The 11,642-nt window shown below is 41.4% G+C and overlaps 1 protein-coding gene across 1 annotated transcript; it reads right to left on the bottom strand.

The window, feature by feature from the left end:
- Positions 1–539: 539 nt before the first annotated feature.
- LOC129326186 (2-oxoglutarate receptor 1-like) lies at positions 540–1,589 on the bottom strand. The gene has a single exon (XM_054974355.1). The coding sequence runs from the start codon at positions 1,587–1,589 to the stop codon at positions 540–542; it is 1,050 nt and encodes a 349-aa protein (XP_054830330.1).
- Positions 1,590–11,642: the final 10,053 nt, after the last annotated feature.

Below are 11,642 nucleotides of genomic sequence, written 5' to 3'. Positions count from 1 at the left end.
CCCCTCCCACTGGGAGGGTGAGGGGACCTGGTAACCCTAGATCAGGAACTTTCTCCACTCCGGAAGCTGCTCAAGGCACAGAGGAGAAAGTAAAGATGGAGCAGACATTGTTTTAATAAATCTGTATTCCACCCTGAGTCTCAACAAGAAAGGGGGCTGATAAACGTAGTAAATAAACATAAATAAACGAATAGTGTAAATAGTATCCCACTGAACTCTTGATCATTTGATGTGCTGTTATTTTGCTCAGCATATAAAAAGACCAAAATGGGAGGTGAAGGTAGCAATATTTTACTTTTCCTAGACAGTAAGGAACTTTGGCCAGTCAAGCATTCCATACACTGAATAAAGAGTTCTGTGATTCCTAGGCTCTTCCAAAGACACAAGAAAGACTCCTTTCCTATTAATTTCCTTTGCTTAACTGGTTCATATAAGCTGTTCTGAGATTTGACATTGGTGTCTATGTTATTTTTGTGTTAAGATAGTTACTTTATTGAGAGACAACCAGAACCAGAATTTGGGAAGGGATATGCATCCATTCATAATTTTAATATAATTCCAGACTTGTTCAATTCACTGTGACTCCCTGATTGTTGTATGTAGTTGCTCAACCGGCATCTCAAAAGAGACTGGACGGCCTGCTGGAAATTACCACTGATTATGACATAAAGTAACAGGTTGGCACATGTGTTGAGTGCAGCCAATGGTCTACAGATAATGTAGGCGGCGTGGATTTGGTTTTCGACCTCACAGCTGACTGGACGCAGCCTTAGTTCAATTCGAACAATCCTAAAGACGTGGAAGGGTAGAAAACACACATAAAAGACCACCAGGAGGAGAAAGGCAAGTTTACGAGCCTTCTGTTTATAAGGATTTTGAGTGTGGGGCCCAGTTGCCAAGGTGTAAATGACCAGGGCGTAGCAAAGGGTCACCGTTATTAAAGGCACATAGAAAATGAATCCCGTTAAAAGCCAGTTGTACCACCGAATGACATCCAGGTTTTCAGAACTCGTAAGGTCAAGGCAAATAGATTTGTTCTCTTGATCTGCGGAGGTAATCAAAAAGTTGACAGGTGTCACCACCGTCAGCGAAATGGCCCAAGCAACAATGCAGGCCACGACAGTCCATGACTTTTTCCGAAAGTAAAAAGTCCGTATCGGGTGGACAACCGCTAAGTATCGGAAGATGCTGAAGCACGTTAGAAAGAGGATACTGCTGTATAGGTTGAAGTGGAACCCGAAGCGGATAAACCTGCACATGAACTCTCCAAAGATCCAGTGCTCCCCGTTGGCGTAGTAGTGGATCAGAAAAGGAAGGCCACTTAAGTACAATAAATCTGTGCAGGCCAGATTGAACATAATAATGGTGCTGCTCTTCCAGGGTCGCATCTTGAAAGCATACACGGCAAGGGCAATGATGTTGCCTGGAAACGCCACAACAAAGATCATGCTGTATAGCGGCGGCAGGTAGGACGTTCTGAGTTCATCCACGTCATCGGTGCAGTTCTTAAGAGCAGCTAGGTCATAATCCAGGAGCGCGCCGGTTATATTTGCTACATCATCAGATGCAGCGATGTCCGTCGTGATCATTGTAAGACTTCTAGAGGAAAACAAAAAAGGATTAGTTTAACTTAGATTCGTTTTAAACAGGGCTTTTTTTCAGCAGGAACGCAGGGGAATGGAGTTCTGGCACCTCTTAAAAATGGTCACATGGCTGGTGGCCCCGCCCCCTGATCTCCAGACAGAAGGGAGTTTAGATTGCCCTCCATGCCGCCGAGCGGCGTGGAGGGCAATCTAAACTCCTTTCTGTCTGGCGGTCAGGGGGTGGGGCCACCGGCCATGTAACCATTTTCACCGAGGGCAATTTAAACTTTAAAAAACTCCCCCCTTGTTCCAGCTGACCCAAAGTGAGATCATTGTGCGGTCTTGAGTTCCACCGCTGACTTCCACCACTTCTTTTCCCAGAAAAAAAGCCCTGGTTTTAAATGCACTGGGTTGGATCCAACCAGCTTTTCTGATGGTGAAAATGGGAGGAGAAGGGTCACCTTTGACCACCCAAAGAGATCATAAGACCTGAATGGATGACAGGGACGTGTGACAAGGGCTGGACTATGAAGGGAATGTAGGTGAGACTGAGTGGAAAAGCTGGATGGATCCAACTCCATGGCTTAGATCGACCAGAAATTTTCGGTGGACAGCAAATATTTCCACAGGCAGATGGTGACTTTCTCTCCTCTCCTCCTCCTGTGGCAGGGAGCCTACAGACAGCATTTCAGAGGCATTTCAAGCTGCTGTGGTAGTAGGACGGCAAAAAAGTCATATACTCTGAGAGGAAATCCTTGTGCTTATGGAAAAACTCATGGATCTAAGTCACTATTTAACCTCTTTTGCTCTAGAAAAAGACTTTTGAAAAACAGGCTTAGAAATTACACGCCCTGTAATCCAGAGAGGTTCACTTTGTATTTTCTGAATTACAAAAAGCACTTGCTCAAAGATAAACAGTGCAATCCTAAACAGACTTTGACTTCAGTGGATTCAACGTATTAATGGGCTGTAATGAGAATGCTGAGGAGCAAAAACGCAAAGGAACGAGTGGAACGAAGCGTCTGGAATAAAAATAACTGGAGATACACGAACCACACAGAAGTTTCTCAGACGTGTCTGACCATTTCGTTATTAAAATATGTGTTTTCAACTGTTTATAACCATTTCTCTACATGTGTTTTTAGAATATGAAATCAGAAAAAACACCTACAATCCAACTCCTAGCAGAAAAACTGAAGAAAAACCTGCTAAAGCATATCAAATGTTTGCCAGGCTTCCTTTTTCACTTCTGATATTTTGCCCACATTCATAGCCAAAGGAGTCCTCACTCATTCACCAAGCTACTTTTGAAACACTTACACATTACAGGGTACACAGGCTGGGTCAAATAATACCTCCCAAGACAATTTTGGGGCAGGAAAAGGGCACAGGATGTGGGAACGCTGAAGCCCCTTCTCCGTATGTGCCACAGTTACAATTGGAATCAGGCACATATGGAGAATTTCCATGCATGGGAACTGAGAAGAAACTGCATCTCATACTGGACTGTTACACAGGACACTGGGTGGGGACCTCAGACCCAGCATATGTACTCCTTAATGTGAACACATCTCCCTCCTCACTCTTTCCACATCTCTACCCGTGTACCGAGGCTGCGATCTGCATTGCTTCTTAGTTGCTTTGCAACTATGCCCAAGCACTAAATAAATAATATTGCATCGAACAAGGGGTGTGCAAGGATAAAAAATACGGTTTTGCATTTGCAGTTCATGTGCTTCGTAAAGGACTAAGTCTTTTGTATATCTTTTAAACAAGAGTCTTGGATACAAGCATGCAGGCACTGTTCTCAAAGATGCTGGTACACATGTGTTGCCTATACAGATTTCCACAAACATGCGTGCACTGTTTTCTCATACTCTGGCAAACGTGCCAGTACGTGCCAGTAGCACGTACTCTCTCCACTCATCCTGACTGAGGAATTTGGAGACTTGTTATCAGATATTTCTCTCTTTGCACTATTGCCATCCTTCGCAACTATTTGCATGGGAAAATCCAGTTGTGAATAGTGCAATGAAAATGCAGTATCCAGTGATTTTTCTTGGATGTAGCTTTGGAGAGAGTTAAGATTTTGTATTTATTTTCTAAAATACATGCTCTTTCCTGCCTTGATATGGTGAAAATCGCTATTTATTTTTTACTTATTTAAAGTACTTATATGCCTACCTTTCTCCCAGGGCCTAAGGCTGATAACCACAATGTAAAAAACCATACAAAACCATGTAATAAAACAAATAATATGAACAACACCTTTTCTTTTCCCAGATGTTTGTAGGCAGTTGCAGATACTCAGTGGTGGAAGGCATTCCACACATGCCCAGAGGCACCTTTTTATGATTCGATGTCCTAGTTATGGGGTTCTATTAAGAGCCAGCAACTGCTACTGAACAGATGGGGCAGTAAAACCTTGAGAAGTTTTAAGAAATCAATTAATTAATTAATCTTGATTAATTACATTTTAAGAAATCACATACCGCTTTGTGCAAATTCTGTGGGACAGCTGAATCGTATTTGAAACCCAAGATCATCTTTACTCACAGCTCTGTATGCATGCATGCTCACATGCTCTCACAAAGATGTATACACACAAATGTGAGTGAAAACAGCCACTGTTTTCTGCTACTGCCTCCCTCTCACTTCCTTAGTGCTTTTCCTTCTGCCACCTGTCCCTCAAAGAGGACCTGGATGTAAGCTTCATGCGCCAAATGTTGCTAGCCTGATTTAGATTAACATGCCATAAATGCTTGGGGGTGGTGGTGGTTTGCTGGCTTTCCCCAATATTTATGGCGATTCTTGAGAGTCCCTCTCCATATGAAGTGCTAGCCAAATTCTTGATGTCGGTTCACAAGTATGTATGTAACAACATTAGGAATACAACATTTACAGCTTAGACGATGCACTCCTCTTTTCTAACACACATTGGAGGCATGTCTCTTCTAAGCTGATGACAGATCCTTGCTTCGTGTAAAACAAAATGTGCCTCCCTACTTAAATCTATTTTATTCATATGCAGGATTAATCAATCAACTAACCAAATTAATCTCCTGACATGAATGATCGTTTTTTTGTACAGGCGATGACTTAGAGCAGAACCGCAAGTGACAAAAGGCACAGGTTGGACACTTGCCAGCTTCCCTCAAGTTTTGATGGGAAATGTAGGCAGCTTGGCGGAATGTTGGACAAGTGATAGTTGAAAAGTCCATTGGACAGCAGTCGGAGAGCCAAGCTGCAAGACCAGGATGCCAAAGTGGGACAGAGAGAAGTATAGAACCACACAGAAGTAGTTTCAAACCAAGCAAATCGTAACAAGTAAGATTCTTTTATTTCAAACCCTTTCCCCTCAGATGCATCTCAAGCAAGTTTATGTCTGTGCTGTGCACACTCACAAACCTGCAAAACAACTGTGGTTTGATTTTAACATTATTCTTGGCACACACGCAAAAATAATTAATTATAAAATAAGTTTGCCCTGACCTGAATGGCTCAGGCTAGACCCCTCTCATCAGATCTAAGAAGCTAAGCCCTGGCCCTGGTTAGTACTTGAATGAGAGATCATCAAAGAAGTCCATGGTTGCTGCCCAGAGGCAGGCAACTGGCAAATCACCTCTGCCTGTCTCCTTCCTTGAAAACCTCATGATGGCTCACCATAAGTCAGCTGGAACTTGACAGCACTTTACACACACACACACACGACATGTCACTTAGTGCGTAACTTTTGCCATTGAACTGTCTCTGGTTCTGTGGAATAGCCTGGAGTTTAGTCTGTTTGGCACTCCTAAGTTTTTCTTTCTAGTTGGAAATTAGAAGACAGTAATGAAGCTTATTACATTGCTTGTGAGGAAAGTGCTAGAAGACAAAAACAACTCTTCTCACCTATTGATGAAACTCGGATAATACAAAGGGATCCATTTCCAAGGTTTCTAGAAGACAAGAATAAGTTCATGCAGTACAGCCTGGAAAGGGAAGAGATCTGCCCTGTACTGAGTCCTGAGAGATCTGTGGAGTGCCTGTTTGTGTCTGGTTGACTCCTGTCCCACCCTTAGCAGCAGAAACTGCTCACAGCCTGTCTGGTTTAGCTGCCATGGTGCCTAAGGTCTGCCAAGCACGGTTTTCCCAGAGGAAAGGTGACGCTAAGCATTTGGCTTCAGCAATCCATCAAGGGTGATTCGTCTAATAGGAGAATGACTTGCAATGCCATTCTAATAAAATTTAGCTCCACTGAAGGTACATGAGTATGATTCCGCGTAGATCTGCTTCGGATATCTTTCTTAGCCGTATTTCTCTGTGAACTGAAAAAAATATATCCATCTTTTTTTAAAAATCTATTTTTTATTTTTAAAATAAAAAAGAGGGTACAGAAAAGGAAAAGGGGACAAAAATTTAAAGAAAGAAAAACATTACAGAACAATGTGTTTACAAGGGCTATCAGAGTACAAAAATCTTTTAACATTTGAGATATTTATTTTCAAATAAACAACACGTACAAAATTCAAACCTACTTCTACTTCTCATCTTAGAAGAAAAAACTCATTATTACTCTTATCATATTGCTGCCTTATACTTACATATTTCTTAACAATATTTCAATACTGACTATAATATACTGTATTCTACTAATTGTCTTACATCTATCTATCTATCTATCTATCTATCTATCTATCTATCTATCTATCTATCTATCTATCTATCTATCTATCTATCTATCTATCTATCTATCTATCTATCTATCTATCTATCTATCTATCTATCTATCTATCTATCTATCTATCTATCTATCTATCTGTCCTTTCATTATGTAACATGTTTATCCATCCTCCATCTCAGAAGTTTAAAGCTTAAAACAAACAATATCTCAGTGGCCTCTAATAATCAGAACTCATAATCATAATCAAATTTATAGGGCTAAATTATCTTATTCATTTATTTTTTTCCAGTTTTTATCTATTATAAGCAAATTAATTTTTCCATTTCTCTTCAAATTCTTTAATCGGCCTTCTGTCTATATAACAGAAAATATATCCATCTTAATGTTCCTCAAATTTTCTGTTTGTATATCCCACTCAGTGTTCTGTATGTACCATTATAGCAGAGAGGATAAAAGAATTACTGAGAAATATATTCCCTCCATTTCCACCATGCACATCCTAGTTATTGAACTAGAATACCACAGTTTCCCACCAACTGGGGAAACTTTAACTAGAAAAATATTTAAGTAACTATGTACAGGAGGATAAGTTTTGGTCTCAAAAGGATGAGAATAGTTCCATAGAAGTTTTACTTGGTCTTAAAAGAAGATCCTACTGGCATTTTCAGTTTCCTTCCAGATCCGTTTCAGAGAACATAGAAATGTTTGTGCACAATGGTTTCTATAGACAGCCATTGTAATTTCTGGTCCCAAAATTCCTCAAAGCCTTTTGTACAAGAAAATGGTCCATTTATTTTGGAAAAGGGTTGGAAGCTTGTGTGCTTGCTTTTTCTTATTAATACACAGGATGCCCATTTCCCCCCCCTGGAACTGAAATCATTTGTTCAGTTAGGGTTGGGTTCTATGGATTTATTCTGCTAACAAGAGTGCTTTTAAGGAAAATCCCATTCAGTTCCATGGGATTTATTTCCCAGAAAGAGTGCTTAAGATGTCAACATTCAGTCTGCAAAGAATACTTTGTTTAGTGTGTTTTAACCCTGCCACGCCCACTGCCACATGGCATTGTGTCCTTGAGTGTACCCTGACCCTCAGCAGAGGCCCTTTTTCAGGGCACTGCTGGGGGGAGATAGGGAAGACTGTGTTGCACGAAATGATTTCCCTCATGCAACACTAGGATCCAATCCAACGCCATTCCTAGGTGTCCATCGGTTTCCATATTGTCTTTGAGTCTGTTAGAAGTCATGAGAAAAGAGAAGTTTCAGACTGAGCATTTATTGTATGTAGACATAACACAGATAACCTTAATTACTTCTCTTTTATAGTACTGCATAAATAGAGATAAGTATAATGACTCAGATTTGCTGTACTTATTACTATGACTCAGTTTGTTTTCTTACGTACTTTAAATGCGTTCGTTGCCCTATCCACTCTGGAAACATCCTGTCTGAGATGCCCATATATCGTTACGGAACCAAACTATCATCCCGCGCCTTTAGAAAACTGTTTTATTTATTTATTTTACTTCATTTATACCCCACTTTTCTCTCCAGTGAGGAGCCAAAGTTGCTTACAATATTTTCCCCTTCTCCATTCTGTCCTTTTGGTGGTGACCCAATGACTGAGAGCTGAAAAACTGGGGGACAGCCCCTCCCAAAACCAACTGTGTACTTATCCTTGCATTCCTAATTAGTGTACAGAGAGCATTCTTCCTGGCAGAATTTACCCATGATAATAGGTAAGTAAAGATTTTATGATGCAAAGCTCCAAAGCCTTTGGGATGTCTGTATGTGAATGCCGCCATATTGAATTGTATCTGGGAAAAATAAGAAAATGGTGCATACCCCAGAGCTCTGGATGATATGCTGCCCTTTATGGGCACTACTCCCATCTGGCAACCATGGCCGTTTCCACACGTCTTACCTGCCTGCGGAACATCGCGCGAAAGACCCGGAAGACAGCGTCTTCTCGCACGAAATCGCGCCAGGAAGATGCTGTTATCCAGGAGTTTTGTGTGATTTCGCGCAAAACTCCTGGATAATAGTGTCTTCCTGGTGCGATTTCGCACGAGAAGACGCTGTCTTCCGGGTCTTTCGCGCGATGTTCCGCAGGCAGGTAAGATGTGCGGAAACAGCCCATGTTTTGCACCAGTTGTAGCCACTGAATAATCCTGAGGAAAAGGCTTGTGCAAATTAGATTATGGGTGCAATGGCTACCATATGGTAGCAATGGCAACTTCAGGAATCTTACAACAAAACTGGTAAGAAAATACATTAGGACCAGTGATTCACAATAATTCAGTGATTCACAAATTAAAATAACCAGTTGCCAAGCCTTTTCATGAATAGCAATGAATTCTTCCAAAATACTTCTCAATAATCCAAGAGCAATTTTTAAACATTAATGATGGCAAAATTGGAAAAATAATGTTTCTAAAACATTGTTTCCAAAACACTTTCATCCATCTTCTCTCAAGTTATCTGTACACATTCCCCTTCAGTTTACACAAGCTGAACGCAAAACCAGATTGCCATACCTGAAATATCTTTTGGTATTTTCATTTTCAGTGCTGCTCCGAAGCAACGTTTTATGCCCTCCTTGAAGTATTTATATTAGAAAATACATTTTTGTGGTTCTATTGAATTGGGTGAAGCGTATATGTAACTTTAATGAGCAAGGTTCGAGCCCAGCAGCACCTAAAAGTCTGACAAAGAATTTCCAGGGTATAAGGTTTTGAAAGTTAAGCTCTCTTTGTCAGAGATGTTTGAACTGGTGTTACAAAAGGCGTTGCAAACTTTGCAAGCAATGCTGTACGGTTCTGAAATAAAGCTATTTCATGACTTTAAATTTAAGCTCTAAACTAAGCAATATGCAGACACATATTTGGGATATGCCTGAGTAGTGTTGCCAATTCCAGGTTGGGAAATTCCTGGAGATTTGGGAGTAGAGCCTGGGGACGGGCAAACTTTGAGCAAGCAATGAAGCTCAGCAGGGATGTGATACTATAGAGTCTCCTCTCCAAAGATGTCATTCTCTCCAGGGGAAATTACATCTGTAGTGTGGAGATCAATAGTAATTCAGGAAGATATTCAGGAGGACTCACCTGGAGGTTGGCAACCCTTGATCTGAGCCTGCAGTCTTTAAAAGAAAAATGTATTCTGCTTTGGGTGTCCATGAAATTGACCTTGTGTCCTTGGTGGGGCTAAACCCCTCCCTTTCCTTGTTTATATTGCACACTTCCTCGTAGTTTTATCTTTCATACACATTCTTTCCTTGGGGTGTATCCCTTACATGGCTCCCGCTACACTTTATATGTGTTTGAAATTTCCTCTGTGCCAACACCATCCTCCATTTATTGAACCCAATGATAAAAATATTTACATTTACTGTTTTCTGTTCCTGTGATGAAACGTTGATTGCACTTCCTTGGTTAGAGAATAGCTCTGGCCAAAAGAATAGCTCTGGCTAATTCTTACTGAGCTGGTAAAACTGCTTATTTAGTCTGAAATTAGGGTTGCCAATTCTACCTTGTGAAGTTCCTAAAAATTTGGGAGTGGTGCCAGGTGGTCTTGGAGGTTGGAGAGGGAGGTCAACAGGATGTGATGTCAAAGAGTCCGCCCTCTGAAGCTGCCGTTTCCTCCACAGGAATTGAATCTGTAGTCTGATCATCAGATGTAATTCCAGGAGAGCTCCAGGTCCCAACTGGAAATTGGTAACCCTATGTGTAATGGGCATTTGTTTTACAGAATGTACTTCTATGCAAAATTATGGAAAACTAGCATGCTGGAGAAGGGTCCAAGCCACTGTGTTCAGGGAGGCTATTTTAAAAATACTATTTAGATATCTAAATATTTGTTTTATTTCCCACCTTTCTCCCAATGAGAACCCAAAGTGGCTTACAACAGCAGTCCCCTCTCCTCTATTCTATCCTTGCAACAACCCTGCGAGGTAGATGAGGCAGAGACACTGGCCCAAGGTCACGCAGCAAGCTTCCATAGCAGAGAGAGGATTCACACCTGGGTTTCTCAGATCCAAACCTGACGCTTTAACCACCACACCCCACTGGCTCTCTAGGGTAGGCCCTGAAGTGTTCCGCCTCGGTGGTATAGGGACAGACTTATGGGCAGCAATTTAGTATTGCTGGAGAAACAATGGTTGCACCAGTATGTAGCGGAAAAGAGGAACCAGATGCAAGGTAAAAATGTATTATTAAGGGTCTGTAGATCTCTATGTTTTTCGCTTAAAAGCTTCGTCAGAGGATCTGTTATAAGAGAAAAACATTATTTATCCAATTAGAACAATCATATAATAAAATTGGAACATTAAAATATAATACGTAGGGCCAAGCTACACATGACGAATGACACTTGAACGGCAAGTGTATTTCTGCCTGTTCACTTGCCCTCCACTCAATCCACTTGCTGTTCAAGTGTCATTCGTCATGTGTAGCTTGGCCTGTAGATATCCTTCCGAGCATGTTACAGGTTTACCCTGAAGAATTTCTTTAATCACATCTGAAACTACAACAATCTTCTGTTTCCCAAAATCGAAGGAGCACAAAAATCCTTACAAGCAAAATCCAAAATAGAGTGATAAGAGCCAGCATAATAATGTTCCTTAAGTAACATCAAAACTACAACAATTTTCTAATTCCAGAATGGAAGGAATGCCGAATAGAAAGGACAAAAAAAAATGGCAAACAGAATTCAAGATAGAGTGCTAAGAGCCAACATGTTATGTTTTTATGTTATTATAACAGATCCCCTGATGAAGCTTTTAAGCGAAACGCGTAGGGATTTGCAGAACCTTAATAAAAAACTAGTAGGAGACCTACTGGGCTAGGGGGGCTCACTGCTGACACACTGACATCAATTACAAGTCATTCGGGGAAGCGGCATCAGAGCATTGTTGGTACGGACGCCTCCCGCCTCCCACCCCCCCACCCCCGCTGGCCCAGCAAGCAGCAGTGGGAGAAAAGGGCTTCTGGCAGGAAGTCTTTCACCAAACTGGGAGACCTGGTAGCCCTGGCTTATCTGCCGTAGATGTTTCTGCAAACCACAGGGAACCCTCAGGTTTGCAGAACAACCTTAACATTAAAGAGAGAAGATTTTACAAAACCACACACAGAATAGTATACAAGTGACAAGATCTTGAGAGACTACCTCAGATTTCAGTTGCCATTTTGGATTGCCTAGGCAACCCCGGACTACGTTGCCTAGGCAACCTCCAGCTGGTGGCTGGAGATCTGCCAGCATCACAACTGACAGAAATCAGTCCCCCTGGAGAAAATGGCTGCTTTTAGGGTAGACTCTATGGAATTATACCATGCTGAGGCCCTCCCCTCCCCAAAATTTGCCCTCTCCAGGCTTCACCCCTCAAATCTCCAGGAATTTCCCAAC

Source organism: Eublepharis macularius, chromosome 3 (assembly GCF_028583425.1).
Source record: "Eublepharis macularius isolate TG4126 chromosome 3, MPM_Emac_v1.0, whole genome shotgun sequence".
Lineage (NCBI taxonomy): Eukaryota > Metazoa > Chordata > Lepidosauria > Squamata > Eublepharidae > Eublepharis > Eublepharis macularius.
The sequence above is the reverse complement of the archived record's forward strand: the minus strand, read 5'-3'. Positions and strand labels throughout refer to the sequence as shown.